The sequence below is a fragment of the Macrobrachium nipponense genome, chromosome 9 (genome assembly GCF_015104395.2).
Source record: "Macrobrachium nipponense isolate FS-2020 chromosome 9, ASM1510439v2, whole genome shotgun sequence".
Classification (NCBI taxonomy): Eukaryota; Metazoa; Arthropoda; class Malacostraca; order Decapoda; family Palaemonidae; genus Macrobrachium; species Macrobrachium nipponense.
In genome coordinates this window covers 28,146,330-28,163,784 of record NC_061110.1, presented here as the reverse complement: position 1 = coordinate 28,163,784, position 17,455 = coordinate 28,146,330, and the positions used below count along the sequence as shown (strand labels likewise).

At 36.0% G+C, this 17,455-nt stretch overlaps 1 protein-coding gene across 1 annotated transcript in view; it reads right to left on the bottom strand.

Annotated features, from left to right (window-relative positions):
• The window catches only part of LOC135218038 (pachytene checkpoint protein 2 homolog), a 122,064-nt gene that overhangs the window by 3,965 nt on the left and 100,644 nt on the right, over positions 1–17,455 (bottom strand). The window contains exons 6-7 of the mRNA XM_064254182.1: positions 15,172–15,325; positions 2,419–2,531 (exon numbers count right to left, since the gene is read on the bottom strand). Coding sequence (XP_064110252.1) covers positions 2,419–2,531; positions 15,172–15,325 — 267 coding nt within the window. The remainder of the gene's footprint in view (positions 1–2,418; positions 2,532–15,171; positions 15,326–17,455) is intronic.

The following is a 17,455-nucleotide window of genomic DNA, read 5'->3' as shown; positions in this document are numbered from 1 at the left end:
GGCACCGCAGGGGTAGCTTGTTCTCTGTTAGGTACTGACTCACGGTCGGCGCAAACACTTCATCAATCCACTCCATAAACAAGTACCGTGTCACCCATGCTTTTTGTATTGGACCCTCCACATTACAGGCAGTCTGGCCTTATTTACGTTGTGCTGCTTAAAGGCACGCGGGTTATTTGAATGGTAGACAAGTAGCGGCTTTAGTTTCAAGTCGCCACTTGCGTTGAGCATAACAAAAGCGTAAGCCTATCCTTCATTGGCTTGTGGCCTGGGAGCGCCTTCTCTTCTTGGGTGATAAATGTCCTGTTGGGCATCTTCTTCCAGAAGAGGCCCGTTTCATCACAATTGAAAATCTGTTGAGCGACGTATCCTTCGGCCTCCACGAACTCGGCAAACTCAGTCACGAATGCCTCAGCAGCAGCCTTGTCTGCGCTAGCAGCCTCACCATGCCTAATTACAGAGTGAATTCCAGTTCTTTTCTTGAAGTTATCAAAAACCACCCTTTACTAGCCTTAAAATCATCTGGCGTGGCACTAGTAGAAGGAGTTTCCTTCAGCAAACTCTGATACACTTGCCGAGCTTTCTCGCAGATGATCGGCTCGTTTACACTATCACCTGCCATCTGTTTCTCATGTACCCACTTCAAAATTATTTTTTCTGCCTCTTCGAGGGTTTGCGATCTCATCTTGGTTAGTACTGTCACTCCCTTCGCAACATTTGCTTCTTTAATGGCATCCTTGTTTTTCAAAATTGTCGAAATTGTCGACTTGGCCATCTTGTACTCACTTGCGATATCGGTCACGCGAACACCACGTTCAAACTTTTCTATAATTTCTTTCTTTATTTCAATGGTTATCTTCCTCTGCACCCTCTTCTCACCATCACTCTTCACTTTCTTACTTTCACCACCACTCTTCACTTTCTTAGGGCCCATTATGAAGAAAATCACAAGTTTTAGCGCAAAAAATGCTAAGCGAATTGACGAACGTCTTGTACACAATGAGATGAGACAAAGAGCGATGCGTGGGTGACGCCGTGCGTGGGCGGCTGGAGGATGGCTGTTCCCATGGCAACTCAAACGCTCTCACGTGTGCTGGGCGATTTCGCGCATTTTTCAAATGTTTGTGTCTAAAAATTAGTTTGTGAAACAAAGTGAATTGTTATTTTCCAGAAATTTCCAGCATTTTTCAATGTTCATGTCTCAAAATTAGTTCATGACCCAAACAGAATTTTTATTTTCCGCATTTTTTTTGTTCGCATCTCAAAGTTAGTTCGTAGGTCAAGGGTGAAATTTACCTATAATTTTGGTCGGGGATCGAGTTGTACGTGGGTCAATGCGTTCGTGAGTCAAGGGTCTACTGTATGTATGAATTTGTTTTTTTCGCTACCATATATCGCATTATTTACATATGATAATGATATTATTTTTCATTTCTGATGGTTGCAGACTAAACTTCAGGCAATGACAAAAAAATGAGCCAAAAATGAACTCTTAATCTTTAAAACTAAGCGCGCTGTGATTTTTTGAAAAAATTATTTTTTCCGCTTCCGTCCTCACTCCAAACCGGCCCCGGCATACGGGAGAGGTTTTGATTTTTAGGGCTTCGGCGTAAGAGGGTTAAGATCCATGCAACCGAGGGTGTCATTTAAAAAGGAAGGTGATTAGCTGTAACCAAAGAATACATTATGTAATATTAACTATTATAGAAGAATGTAATTCATTACAGCACTGAAACCCTAATTCTGCAAGAAAACCTGGAATTTTATGGCTGACTGTAATTCTTGACTCTGACAAAATCATTACTGTAAGCTCTTTCAGAAATTATATAATTATAGTATTTATTTAAATACATCCATTTAACTTTGCATATATTTTCAAGGTTATTTACCAAAATATCCACATTATAATCATACAGTGATTGACAGCACAATTATCTGCACCTAAATGATCCTGCAAAACCCCTTTCATCAGGGTTAAAGCATTTTTGCTTTAAGAATTTATTTATGGAATGAGTACTCACCACTTCTCAACTGTATTCAAAGTTTAAACATGAAAGCTTAAGTTTGGTTAATTGCTGATAACAAATTGTTTATAATTTTTTAGTTTAATATCAGTTACTTTTCCAACTGATATCTTCATTAAATATGACTTAATTTTATTATATACCAAAAACTGAAGGCCTACTTAAGAGGACCAGGAGTCTCCTTCTGTGATGGTAATGTTGAGAATATGCAAAGAATGTTGTAAGTTTGATACCATCCAGAACATGAAAAAGTCATATATATTTAAACTACTTTCAATTCTACTCAGATCAATGTGCTGATCCAAGACTTGAACACTATTTTCAAATATATATGTCTGTTAAGATGGTTTTTATGAACTAAAACTATGAGTAATTATGATGCAATTAGACTTACTCAGATATCTTCCATAAAAATATTGATAATTTTGTTGCATCATTTTCAATCATATTAGACACCTGGAGTTCTTGAAGTGTGAAAATCTTCTCATTATCCACAATAATACCAGTCTGAAATAAACAATGAAGTCAAAATAGTTATTCACTTCAAATTAGTACTACCTAAAACTTCCAAAAGTATCATAGGATGAACAGATAAAAAACAAGATTTAGTTAGCTACTATCAAATTCAGCTAAGAGCTGAAATTTCAGATTAATCACATCAAACATAAATTATGAATTTGTGTTCATATATCTATTTAGACAGAAACAGACAAAATAATGAAGATATTAACAGCATCCTGAACTTCTTTACATACTAGCTGCCATTCCTTGGATTGTACAATAATGTATTAGGTTACCTGACTACCTGTGAGAGCTGAATTTTGCAAATGTATGCCCTAGTTAATCTAATCAGTCTAAAAATTATTATCATTTAAGAAAATGTCATTTATCTATAATAAATTCAATTATTTATACAGTGGTTCCTCGTTTGTCGAATGTTTGTGTTGAACTTTCCGTTTTTCAAACAAAATTTTCGAGAAAATTTTGCATCGCTTGTCGAACAAATGCTTGTACCTCGAACTGACTGATTATCTAGTTTATACTTGTATTCGACAGCCTATTGGGTCTTACAAGTTAAACTGTATTAATTTTTTTTCCATTTACAATATATGTATGGTTTAATGACAATAATATTCGACAAAATAAATAAACGTATAAAGCATTTAATATAAAATACAGCTTTCAATATAACATTTAGCATAAAAGATGTATAAATAATCGTACATAACCTCGGTGACGTCACACCCAGCTGACTTGGGACTGAACAAGGGAGCGTTGATGTGTTGAGAGAAGAAGAGAGAGTTTAAATATTACTGTACGTATATATGTAAAAGCAATAACAATTCACATAAAAAGGGAATATCCCAATGAATTTAACGTAATGATAAAAGTCAGTGTTCGGTGCGCCGAGTTAGACGGTCTAGTTAAACAATATTAACAAATTAGTAAATGAAAGAACAAAGCTTTTCACAATAGTTTAGCACAAATGATTAACAAATTCATTCGTCATTGCGGTGATACACAGCTAACTTGAGGCAGAGGGAGGGAGCGTTTGTGTTTTTGAGGAATAATGAAGGAATGATTTCAAGTTATCGTACGTTGTGGTATTGTAGAGGAGAGAAGAGAGAGTAAAATCTTTACTATGATATATACGTAAAAGCAGCACCAATTCACATAAAATATAAAATGTTATTTCATAATAAATTCAACATAATGATAAAATATGAAAACAATCAAATGCAATACAGAAAAAAAGTGTCTTAATTGAGCCTGTGTTCGGTGCGCCGAGTGAGACGGGTCTGGTTGAACAATATTAACAAAATAGTAAATGAAAGAACAAAGCTTTTCACAATAAAATTTAGCACAAATGATTAACAAAATCATTCGTCACTGCAGTGATACACAGCTAACTTGAGGTAGAGGGAGGGAGGGATTATATTTTTGAGGAATAAATGAATGAATGATTTTAAGTTATCGTGCGTCATGGTATTGTTGAGGAGAGAAGAGACAGTAAAATCTTTACTATAATATGTACGTAAAAGCAATACCAATTCACATAAAAAATAAAATTATTTCAAAAAAATTTAACCTTATGATAAAACATGAAAACAAATGCATACACTAAAAAAAAAGCTTGCTCAGAGAGAGAGAGAGAGAGAGAGAGAGAGAGAGAGAGAGAGAGAGAGAGAGAGAGAGAGAGAGAGAGAGAGAGAGAGAGAGAGAGAGAGCGGCTCTCCTTCCCAGAGACAGCTGATCTGGGATGATTATTCACCTATTTCTTTCACTTACAATCAATTTTACCAAATCACTTTTATTTTTATTACGGTAGAATACCAATCTATTGACAAATGCATGTTACGATATCTTACTATTATAAAAATAACTCAGCTCTGTGATAAACAAACTGGCGCCGCTTTCAGCTTCTGCATGCCTTCGATTGTTTGTTAAAACGGCTTCCTTGTGAAAAGTTATTTTATCACTCTTTCATTTTCTTGCATTCTTGACTTATTCTTATTTTTTGCAAAATCCTCATGTTTCTTTTAAAAGTCTGCCGTTTGCCCACAGTAAGGTTATGTATTGTGGCATAATTAATCTCTCTCTCACACACACAATTGGACACACACTCTCGATTCCTTTGATGGTCTTTGTACCTAATTTGTGAATAAAATTGATTTTATAAACCTTTACATACTGCAACCAATTCGGTTTGCTCAAAGGGTTCTGGTCTCTTCTACCTCCATCCCCCAGCCAGCCGGTGCCATTTTTACCAAACAGTTTGTAAATCGTACATAGAAAAATTAAGCTTTAGACAATTTTACTTCATATAGTGTACTGTTTCATTACTTTACACTCTTAATTTAACTTTTTAACACATTAACCCTTAAACTCTGAAGCGGTGTTCGCGAGTGAGCGCCGAAGCGGAAAAAATGTTTTTTTCAAAATCACAGCACACTTAGTTTTCAAGATTAAAAGTTCATTTTTGGCTCCTTTTTTTGTCATTGCCTGAAGTTTAGTATGCAACCATCAGAAATGAAAAAAATATCATTATCATATATAAATACTGGGATATATGACAGCGCGAAAAAAAATTTCATATATAATTGTATACAAATCGTGCTGTGAGCAAAACGGTTAAAGCTAACGAGTTAATTTTTTTCGTTGTATTGTACACTAACTTGCGATCATTTTGGTATATAACACATTGTAAAACGATCAAGGCAACACAGAGAAAATATTATCACAAAATGATGCATGAATTTGTAACGCTCGGACATAAAAAAAAGCGGTTTTCAAAATTCACCATAAATCGAAATATTGTGCTAGAGACTTCCCGTAGTTGCAAAATGAAGGTAATTGATTGAATATCACTAGACTGTAAGTGTTGTAGCAAAATGGTCAAGTTAAAGTTGACCGAAGGACGAATTTTTTCTATTTATCGTTATTTATATGAAAATATTTCAAAACAGATAAAAGCTACAACAATGGGTTGTTTTTGGTTGTATTCTACATGAAATTGCACACATTTTCATATATAAAACTTTATGTAACGGCTAATTTAAAATGGTGCAAACACTACAACAATCCGACGAAAAAATGTATGATTTTCTAGGAAGAATTACCGTGCGGACGTAAGGAAAAAGTTTTTTTTCATAAACTTACCATAAATCAAAATATTGTGCTAGAGACTTCCAATTTGTTGCAAAATAAAGGTAAATGATTGAATATTCTAGAAGTAATAGTTTTTAGCTTACAATTGCATTTTTTTAATATTTCGGTCGAGTTTCAAAAAGTTTCAACAAAGTGACGAAGGTTTTTTGTGGCAAATTTTGGCACTTATCGTTAATTTATATGAAAATATTTCAAAACTGATAAAAGCTACGACCATGTGTTGTTTTTGGTCGTATTCTACATGAAATTGCGCACATTTTCATATATAAAACTTTATGTAACGGCTAATTTAAAATGGTGCCAACATTAAGACAATCGGACGAAAAAATTTCTGATTTTTTTTCGGAAAAGTTATCGCACGGACGTAAGGAAATTTTTTTCATAAATTCACCATAAATTGAAATATTGTTGCAAAATAAAGGAAAATGATTGAATATTACTAGAATGTAAGAGTTTTAGCTTACAATTGCGTTTTTTTACCATTTTTTTTTTTCGGTCGAGTCAAAGTGACCCCGAAGGTTGATATTTTGGCGCTTATTGTTATTTATAATAAAATGAAATATTTCAAAAACTGATAAAAGCAACAACCATGGGTTGTTTTTAGTTGTATTCTACATGAAAATTGCGCAACATTTCCATATATAAAACTTTATGTAACAGCTAATTTAAAATGGTGCAAACATTACGACAATCGGACGAAACTATGATTTTTTCGGAAGAGTTACCGCGCGGACGTAAGGAAAAAGTTTTTTTCATAAATTCAACATAAATTGAAATATTCTGCAAGAGACTTCCAATTTGTTGCAAAATGAAGGTACATGATTGAATATTACTAGAATATAAGTGTTTTAGTTTACAATTGCGTTTTTCGACCATTTCAGTGGAGTCAAAGTTGACTGAAGGTTGAAATTTTGGCACTTATCGTTATTTATATGAAAATATTTCAAAACTGATAAAAGCTACAACCATGAGTATTTTTTATTTGTATTCTACATGAAATTGCGCACATTTTCATATATAATACTCCATGTAACAGCTAATATAAAATGGTGCAAAAATTATGTCAAAGTGACAAAATAATTTCCGAGATGTGTCGCTGATGCTTTTTAGTGCAAGAAGAAAGAAATTCGCGCTTGCGCGCCTGCGTAACGATTGTAAACAAAACAACGCCTTGATCCATGAGCCTCCAGCATCCCCCAAGGCGAGTGATTCAAAAGTTTTCCCCTAGTAGGCCTATAACTATTTTTCCGCAAATTTAAAAAAAAAATTTTTTTGTAGATGTACCATAAGTCCAATTGGCATACGACAGACAATTTTAGTCGACGTTTAATACGTCCAATCGGCGTCAAAGGGTTAATAATAGAAAAAAAATGTGAAAAGGGGGACTTTTTGGGTTGGCTGGAACGAATTTTCCTGATTCCCTTTATTTCTTATGCGGCTATTTGTTTCATATTTCGAACAAATCGTACTTCAAACAGCCTTCTGGAACGGATTAAGTTTGAAGTACGAGGTACTACTCTATATAAACCCATCACTTTAAGGCTAATTGTGCAACTGCAAAATTCCCTCAACATAACCATAGTCAAAGGAACAGCACTAGTCACGCAGGTTCCCCAAGTTCCACATGGCATATCAATTCACTTTTAGTCTGAAAAGCTGCCAGAACAGTGGGTTGGGAGGAAGGATATTAAAAGAAAAAGAAAATTATCAAGCAAAATAAAATTTTGTTACATCCAAAATGTGATCTGAAAATCACATTTCCCAGGATTGGACTGAGTCTAATGGTGAAGTTAATGTATGTGAATCTACGACAGAAAAAGATGTATAATCCAAATGCTCCAAGGTACACATACAGATTGATGTGATCCTAGGCCTCCTAAATCAGCTAAGAGAGCCCAATCTGCAGTGATGACTGGACAAAAGAAAATTTATTTAAATATCTGTGGCCAAAATTTTTATTTTAAATGCAAATGTAGTTTCCCAGCTACTCTAAATGCTCAATTGTCTTTGCAAAGATTTACAATCCATGTAGAACCAAAAAGTGGTACATGGCCTCATCTTATCTGACCTAATCTTGAATTCAGCTGATTCTTCTTCGGATGCATCTTTGTCTACCCATGAGATACTGAGCTTGAGCAAAAAATGGAGAAAAGTCTTCTTGGAGACCAGTTTATTTATTCAATAAGTAGACAAGAGACCCTGATTAATTCTTTTTAAAATAATTAGATCTGTGAAGGCATAAAAGATCTTCCCCCTTTGCTGAACAACCACTGGTTTCATGCAACGTAAAAACACTACACAAACAAACAATAAAAGGTCTCCCCTGACCTCACAATAGAAAAGAGAGAAGGAACTGCAAACAAAGCTATTGAGATGTTCTGTGAACTAGCAGTTTGCATTATAACAATGAAGTCATAAACAAAGGAAAGGACAATGAATCTTCAACTTGACAGATTGTGAAGCTCACTCATTCTACAAGAGGAGATAAAGGCTAGGCAGATGGCCACCATCAAGATACCACCAAGGATGCCTGGAGCTTTGGTTAGTTCTCATAACCAAAGCAATGTCTAAATTGTGAAATTTGAAAGATCTTGGAGGTACAACATTCTCAAAATGGTAACAGAACTGATCAGTCCTAGGCTGCTTATGTTGATAATCTCACAACAAAGTTTCAATGGATAATCTGCATGTATGTACGCATCTAAATTCTAATGAAATCTCCAAAATTGTTACTGCTGGAAAAGCTTGCTATACATGAGAGTGAATATTTTCCTAACGTAATCTTTCCTATATGCAACAATCAGACTATATCTACCCACCTGTTCACGTTCCTTGACCCCAATATAATCCAGCTTGAAACTTTGAACAACACAACTTCAATACATTAAGACATTTTATAAAATCAAACATGTTTCCCATACATTGAACAATGCCCACACTTCACCAATACAGAAAATAAGAATAAAATAACACTACTAAACTGATATAAAATCACTCTTATCTTCTCCTCCCTCCCCTCCAAACTCTTCCTAACCTAATCCCCTCTAATCTTCTTTCCTTTATTCTCCAACTTTTTACCCTCTACATAATTCCTAATATTTTCCTCTGAAACTCCTGCTTTTGTTAATACATCAACTATTTGATCTTTTCCTTTTTATCCATCTCACCTCCTTTATTTCCCAAGATACTACTGATTCTCTTATTGCTGCAATATCTATTTTTAAGCTCTTACTACTTAGCCCAGTACTACTTGATTTTATTGGTCATTAGTGTTTTACTAACAGTCTAACCAATGCTTCTAATTTTCTCCCTCCTACTATATCTCTTCCCCTAAATGTTTGAGAGATAAATCCTTCTATGGCCTCCCCAACACTCACAGCTTCCGCTGCAATGGTGGCTTTTGCTACTCTGAGATTTTCTGGACTTCCACCATATGGGACTTCTCCTCTTACCATCTGTCAAGGATATAACATAACCCAATTAAGTACAGCCATCTTCTATGTTCCCAAATGAAGCATTTGCATAGGCTTCACAATAAATCTTTTCTTCTTTCAACTCACTTATTACAACTTCTCCCATTATGTCTTAGTTTTTCTCACAATTTTAATAAGCTTTTTCATATCTTGAGTCATTCCTTTAGAAGCTTTCCTTAGTTTACTAACATCATATCATATTTCTGGCATGGTATGTAGCGATACCCAATTTAACTGTCCAACCACTGATCTACACTCTGTTAACTCCTTTTGTCTTAACACTCTATCACCTGTAAATCTTCTAGCTTCTGGTTCTCTTATAGAATTTATATACTGCCACTGATTAAGACAAATTCTATTTTCCTTATGCTCTACTATCACTCCTATATATGTATACTTATAACTTTTGTTTTTTTTGTTCTACTTGCAATTTCCCAATGGTTTCCTTTAAAATCATCTACATGTGTACACAAAATACCATTCAATTTATTGTCTTTTCTCCAAAAGAATATATATTAGGTTTCAGTCTACTTCTCTTGCCTTTAAGCTCCTCCATTACTTTTACACCTTACAATATCATGCTTTTGCTGCATCCTTGAGCCCATAAACAGTTTTCTTCAATTACCATAACCCAATCCAACCATCTTCACTAGGTGGTTTTAAATATACTTCTCTTTGTATTTCATCACTTTGTAAATATGCAGTTTTTACATCTAACGTAGTATAAGAATCCCAATCTTTCAATTTTATTAATGTCAAACAAAATTTTTAAATTTCAGCATTGCATGAAGGAGCATTTTTTTCCCATTCAGCCATTTCTTCTTCAAAATCTCTTGCTACCAATCTTGCTTTACATATCCTTTCCCTCCCTTTTACCTTTTCAGTTATTATCCATCTTGTAGATATAGCTTTTTGTCCAATGTCATTTAACTTCTTATATACCTTGTTTTCTCTCCAACTTTGTACTAGTTCTTTTTCTTTAGCTTCAGTTATGCTCCTATTTTCAAATCCTAGCAACACCTCTTCTTTTGTCTGTTTGTTTGTTTGTATAGTGTTTTTATGTTGCATGGAACCAGTGGTTATTCAGCAACGGGACCAATGGCTTTACGTATGTGACTTCCAAACCGTGAACTTCTATCACCAGAAATACACATATCTAACACCTCAGTGGAAATGCCCGAGAATTGAACTTGCGGCCACCGAGGTGGCAGGCTAAGACCATACCGATAACACTGCTGAGACGCTAACACCTCTCCATCAATTTTTTCTATAATCTCTCGAGTTAATCCATCCCTTGTCACCTGACTGTAAGTTTTGTACACCGTACAAATCAGCCCAATATTTGCTTGATCTTTTTCCTGCAAGATTTAATATAGTCCATTCTTCTACTTGTCCTGTATTTTTGTTTACAGCTCTAACTCTATTTCTCTTTTTGAACTTGGGTACCTCTTCTATTAACTCGCCTTCTATTAACTCACTTTACCCTTCATCTTCTATTGTTTCCTCTACCACATCTCTTTCTGTGTCTGCGTTCCTTCTCCAACCCATTATCATCTCCTTTCCTTCCTGCATACCTACATTCTCTTCATTTGGGGCACACAATCTATCGATCATGAAACAATACGTGTTTTATCTATTTTAGGTATCTTTTCTGTTTTTGGTGATAGTCTTTGAATCCTAGTATCATGTATTGTGGCTACGTCTCTTAGAGAATCCCCTTGTTTAATCACTAACATTTTGCCTAATACTCCCACTACCTGAGCAGGTCCTCTCCATTCATTTTCATTTTCTCTGTTATAGAATACCTCATCTCCCACAACTGCTTCTTCAAATTTATGTTCTCTGACATCTTTATTTAAAGCAATTTTTATTTCGTTACAAGACTCATTGTTGATAAAAACTTCTCTGGCTTTATGCATTGCATTCAGTGTATCCCTTACTATACTCTCTTTCATAACTTTCTCTCTGCTAGCAGGAGTTGAACTCGCTTTCTCATTAAATTAGGCAAAGAAGGGTTTTTTCCAAATAATAATTGGTTATGTGAGAAACCTCCATTATTTATTAAGCAGACCCTAGCACTCACTACCCACCTTAATGCTAGGGACCAATCCACTTCCTCATCCTCTATCATCTTTCTTAAACTTTCTTTGATTATGCCTACTGTCTTTTCACAGAATCCATTGCTCCACAGAGATTCTGATGCTGTGGCTAATACTTTAATATTCCATCTTTCTGCCATTCTCCTTACTTTTTCATTTTGAAATTATCCCCAACTGTCTGACAATATTTTAGAAGACACTCAAACATAGCAAACCACCCATCAAAAAGTGCCTTTATAATGGTTTCTGGTTTCTTATCTCTTATTCAAAAAGCCTGACAATACCTTTTTGCCATATCTACCATTATCAAGAACTTTCTTCTATCTCTCCCACATCCATTGCTAGAACTTCATTAAATGTTTTATTCCAAGAATATCCTACTACTACTGGTTTAGCTGGGGTTCTTTTGTATCTTTTACATACCTCACAACTAGTAATCAGGTCTGTCTGTAACTTTTATTTCCTCCTTTTCTTTCTCCCTCAAACCATCACTCCACTGTGCTGCTTCTGTTAGTTTCCATATATTATCTCCACTTCTGTGACCAAACTGTAGCTGTAACTTCATCACTGCACCTTTAATTTCCCTCTGACTCTTTCCCTTCCAACCCTCCAATAATAATTCTTCTACATTCCTCCTCAAATTTGGTATTCTTAAGTGACCCCATTTGTCTTCTCTTAACTTTACCTTCATTAACCGTTAATACTTTTATTCGTATAACACAAATTTCTTTGAAATTTATGGTCATACCCATTTTACTAATTTTTTTCTTACTTATTAACCACATTACATCACCCTGCAAAATTTTTGTCTTTAAATCAAACTTTTTGTTTTTCAATGTCACTGGTATTTCCATTACGCACTGCTTTTGACTTATAAGATGACTCACCAAAATTAAATACTTTATTAGACTCTGTACTCATATCCTTCATTCTACTCAACTCTTCCTGACTTTAACCCACACAATGCGTGCTAGTCACAATTCCCCGCAAAACTGTCGATTTAGATCCTGTGTCTAAAACTGCATCAACCTTTTCCCAAGACTCTTCCTCTATTTTGCTAATTTCTCCTATATAAACTTTTTATTCTTCTTGTCCAGTTTCTGTTTTCTGCTCATTTTCTTCTTGTCTAGTTTCTGTTTTCTTCCTATTTTGAAAATTCTGAGGACAATCCCTAGCCCAATGCCATTCCGATTTGCATATTGCACATAACGTTATTTTATGATTTCTTCCATCTCAGTTCCATTTTCCCCGATATCTCTCTCTCTCTCTCTCTCTCTCTCAGAATTTGCATTGTCTTCTGATCCCCACCATTCCCGTTCCTCTTTACTCCCTAATCCCTCAAATACTCTTTTCATTATCTGTGACAATGTTTTACATTCCAACTTTCCTTGACCGCAAGCTGCTAATACCTTATGTTTTTATTTTCTGTGAGATTTGCTTGTTCAATACATAAAAGCCTTAGCTTCTCCTTCAAGCATGCTTTTCCCAATTGCTCTGTTACACTGATTCTGCCTTTTCATACCTAATTAAAAATCTCTCATCTTTTGACTAGATTCTCTTCCTATTTTAAAATAGTTTTTCATTTTATTGTAATTCTCCATTAGTGTAACTTTTAGATAAACTTCATCTAGTTTGGACAGGATTATCTTTGAACCCTCTTTACCCCTAATTTCATCTACCTATTCTTTCTATTACTTCTAGGGCTTTCCTTTTTAAGCTCATTCTTATCTCTATCCCTGGATATTTCTCTTCTTCACCACACACAGGCCAATCTTCGATTTGTCCTCTCCACCCTGTATACTACTTGCCCTGTATCCCGCTAAATTTCAGACATTCCCTTCTCCATCTATCTCCCATCGTTCATCATTATATCATGTTGGCCAAGTGCATTTTGCGCTCGGCTACCAACTTGGTGGGCCGAAGTTCGATTCTCGGCTTGGCAAACTCGGAACCTGAGGAATTTATTTCTGGTGGTAGAAATTCATTTCTTGATACACTCTGGTTCGGATCCCACCATAAGTTGTAGGTCCCGTTGCTAGGTAACCAATTGCTTCCTAGTCACGTAAAAATATCTAATCCTTCGGGCCAGCCCTAGGAGGGCTGTTAATCAGCTCAGTGGTCTGGTAAAACTAAGATATACTTGTTCATTATTAGATCTGTCCATCTTTAAGCAATGATGCTCTGCTACCACTTTAATATTTTACCAGCCTAATCTTTCCTATATGCAACAATCATACAATCTATCAACTGGTTCATGTTCCTTGGCTCCAGTATAATCCAGCTTGAGACTTTGAACAACAAAACAACCAGACTCTCAACCAACAAATACCAAGAGAGGAGATATCTCTCACAGATACAATGTCATCAACCCTAAGTCTCCTGGTTCCTTTCCGCTGTTTGTTTACATTTCCACCCCACGCTGCTGATGCCACAATACTACTTCAATACATTAAGAGATTTTATAAAATCAAACATATGTTTCCTATACAATGAACAACGTCCACGTTTCACCAATACAGAAAATAAGAATAAAATAACACTGACTAAACTGATATATAATCAGGGAGTTCATGGGTTGGCGACTAGAGATAAGGTCCAAAAACCACTCCTGCTGTGGCCATTACATGGTTACTAAGGTCATTTAAAGACACTTGTAAATCTTTTCTTTACTTATTCTAGCCCTTAATAGCCTTAAGGGGGAGGGGGGGGGATATGTATCCCTCTAAGTTGTCCCAAAGTGCATGAAACCATCTATTTTCCAGGCTGTGGGTTTGGGAATGGCCAGGCAGTAGTATGGCCCAGTTCCAGAGACAGAGCAACCAGTAAAAGAATAATTGTCTGAAAACCTAAGGGTTCATTCACCTGAAAAGGTTGAATGCCTAGGACTGTTACTCAAAGCTTCTAGTAAAGTGGCTGGAGAGCAGTTTCAGTACTCATGACAACAGCCTAAGCAATGGGGTATACCTTATATGTCAGAAATTCCTATTTTAGGACAGCACTTTTTATGGGAATCAATGACATACTGTCAAGTCTTGTTCATTATTAGTGCAGTTTGTAAAGTTATGACTAATATTTTAAAGAGGAAATATACCCCAAGTTACAAAAATGAATTACAGATAAAGAAATATATAAGATAAATAATTAGGAAAGATTACCACAATATGAGGGGCATGGGCTGGTTGTCTTGGGCTACAGCTTTTTTTATTGCTGTATATCAAATATCTTGTTATATAAACATACAGTATGCACTAATATTAGAGCAGAGAAAAAATCAACCCTAAAAATTTAAAATAAAACACAAAAGCTTATCATGGTGGTTTTGTTGATATCTGATCAGCTGATTTAGTCATATGATTCTTTGTGTGCATGGGCATGTGGATGGGAAGTGTAAAATGCTGTTTGTTGTTTTGTAACCACATTGGTGTGCTCGGCAAACATAAGTGATATACTTTCACTTAGAGCTAAAACAACTTAGCACAATCTTGTTTCAGCATAACCTTCAACCAGTTTACACTAATCTTTCCACATTTCCAAAAATAAATAAGTAAAAAAAATGCGAAACTGTCAACAAAGCAAAGCACAAAAAATTTGATCTAGTTACAAAACCTTTTTTTTCATGGTACTGCATTCAAAAGCATTGCAGATTACTTCTGATATAGGAATGTAACCAATAGAATGGGAGATCTGAATACTGAGGAGTTCTGGGTCTACTGATTATTCAATTTCTCATGTTAGATTGTTTTCCTTTGCAAGCATTTGGAATAGGTCTCTTGTAACAGGTTTTCCCTGCATGAACTGTTATACAGTCATATCCAGTCCTTACTGAGACACTAAAAAGACTTTAGATTAATCAATTAAGTTTATACATACAATTGGTAGAAAACAATTTAAGACTACAAAACTTACCCTTTCAAGCTCCTGAATACATGTGTGATAAATCTGATAAATGGCAGCATGTGACGGCGGCCCAATGTACTGTTTAATATCAGCTCTATCAACAAAAGCCAAGTCAACAGATGCTGATATATTGGAAGTGGTCAGAATAAGGACATTAGGGAACCTGAAACAAGGAAAAATGGAATTTAGACATTTCACTTATATCAAATATCATCATCTTCAAAGCACGAGTCATCATTCAAGACATGAAATTTCACGACACAAACCTGAACATTTTTTCCTATTCATGACAAAGAAACTCATCAATTTTAAAATTAAAGTTTGGGGTGGACATGTTGGAGGCCTCTTGCATTTTTTACCAAAAAAGCATTTTTTACCAAAAAAGAAGGGTGTTTTGCCCTTGGTGATTATTCCTCTTATTATTATAGAAAGCAATGTGTTAAGTGTCTCTACGTAATAGGCAGTCCCTGGGTTACGACAGGGGTTCCGTTCTTGAGACATGTTGTAAGCCGAAAATCGTCGTAAGCTGGAACATCGTCAAAAATTCTAAGAAAACCTTACTTTTAATGCTTTGGGTGCATTCAAAACTATGTAAACTGCATTCTTATTGCATTTTTCATCAAAAGATCCTTCAAATATTGATTATTTTGCATTTTTGGCGTCATATTTCTTGTGCCAGATCAGTGTTGTAAGCGTCGTAACCCTGGAAATAATTTCTGATGAATATAATTGAAGAGTGCCTTAACCTCGGAACATCGTAAGCCAAACCCGTCGTAACCTGGGGACTGCCTGTACCTGGCGTATAAGCCAGATGATGTCGTGTCATTGCAGATATATTAATCTACATTCTGCTCCAATAAGTGCCTTTGAAATCTTTCAAATTACAGCTACTCAAGGCCTATTGGCCCTGGGAAATGGGTAAAAGTGCTGTGTATGTGCTAGTACCTGGCCCTCCCTTTACCATAAAAATGTCATCTGACCAACCTCTAACCATTGCACAAGTGACTCTGACACCTACTGATACCTGTACCCCACACACAAGTTCCATACTCGCCAACAATTATCGTCACATTATACAGTACAAATCGAACAGTTCCACCGTCTAGTCTGCTATACAATTTGTCAGTGAAGCCTTCTCCGATGAGGAAATTAATGTTGCATATACAAAATGCAGACCTTATACCAAGAGACATTCTCTAGGAGTTTGTTTGCTTGTTTGTATAGTGTTTTTACATTGCATGGAACCAGTGGTTATTCAGCAACAGGACCAATGGCTTTATGTGACTTCTGAACCATGTCAGGAGTGAACTTCTATCACCAGATATACACATCTCTGACTCCTCAATGGAATGTCCAAGAATCGAACTTGTGGCACCGACGTGGCAGCCAAGACCAAACTGACCACACCAATGAGGTGCTATTTTCCAGGAGTTATTCATGAAAAACTTGTCCTCTCACAAGAAAATATCATACATCATTAAGTGGCTAAGGACCTGCTCAGTGGAAATCCAAAGAGGCCTGCTGATCTTAGCCTACCTGCAGTGTACCATATGGCAGAAAATGCCTTCCAAACAACAAAATCCTTCTTAAAGAGAGAGAGAGAGAGAGAGAGAGAGAGAGAGAGAGAGAGAGAGAGAGAGAGAGAGAGAGAGAGAGAGAGAGAGAGAGAGAGAGAGAGAGAGAGAGAGAGAGAGAGAGAGAGTGAAAAAACTGAGGAAACAAATGATAAATTTTCATGGATCTGGGTCACGATCAAAGGATTACAGGAATCACTTGAGTCTTAAAACTGTGGAAACAAATAAATCTTTCACGGATCTGGGATGCAACCAAAAGAGTGTAGGAATCATTAGACAATCGTACAGCAAGCCACCAGACTTCTTTGAATGTGGCATCTATTACATCCTCGCCTCCTAGCACCACAAGAGAAGTGAGAGTGCAACATGAAGTCGAGATGGCCAAACCCACCCAAGTGGGAACTGTCCTCTCTCCCTCGGATGAAATCCCACATCACCTATAGACCTTTCAGAGGGGACAACTGGACTCCCAATCTCCTCTCCCTCTCCAGTGCCTCCAGTGGAAGATAAATCCATAGTGACGATTACCAGCCCTCCTGAGTCTCCCGACCCTATCTCTACCCCAGAATCCCCCATCGTAGATAATGAAGAGAATGATAATGAGGGGTCTGGTGGCTGGGCAGACACAAGCTGGACTGAAGCCCAACAATCATAAATTATCTTGCCCAAAACCTGAGAAGAGATGTCACATTGTGATTCACAATCTTAGCTCATCAGTG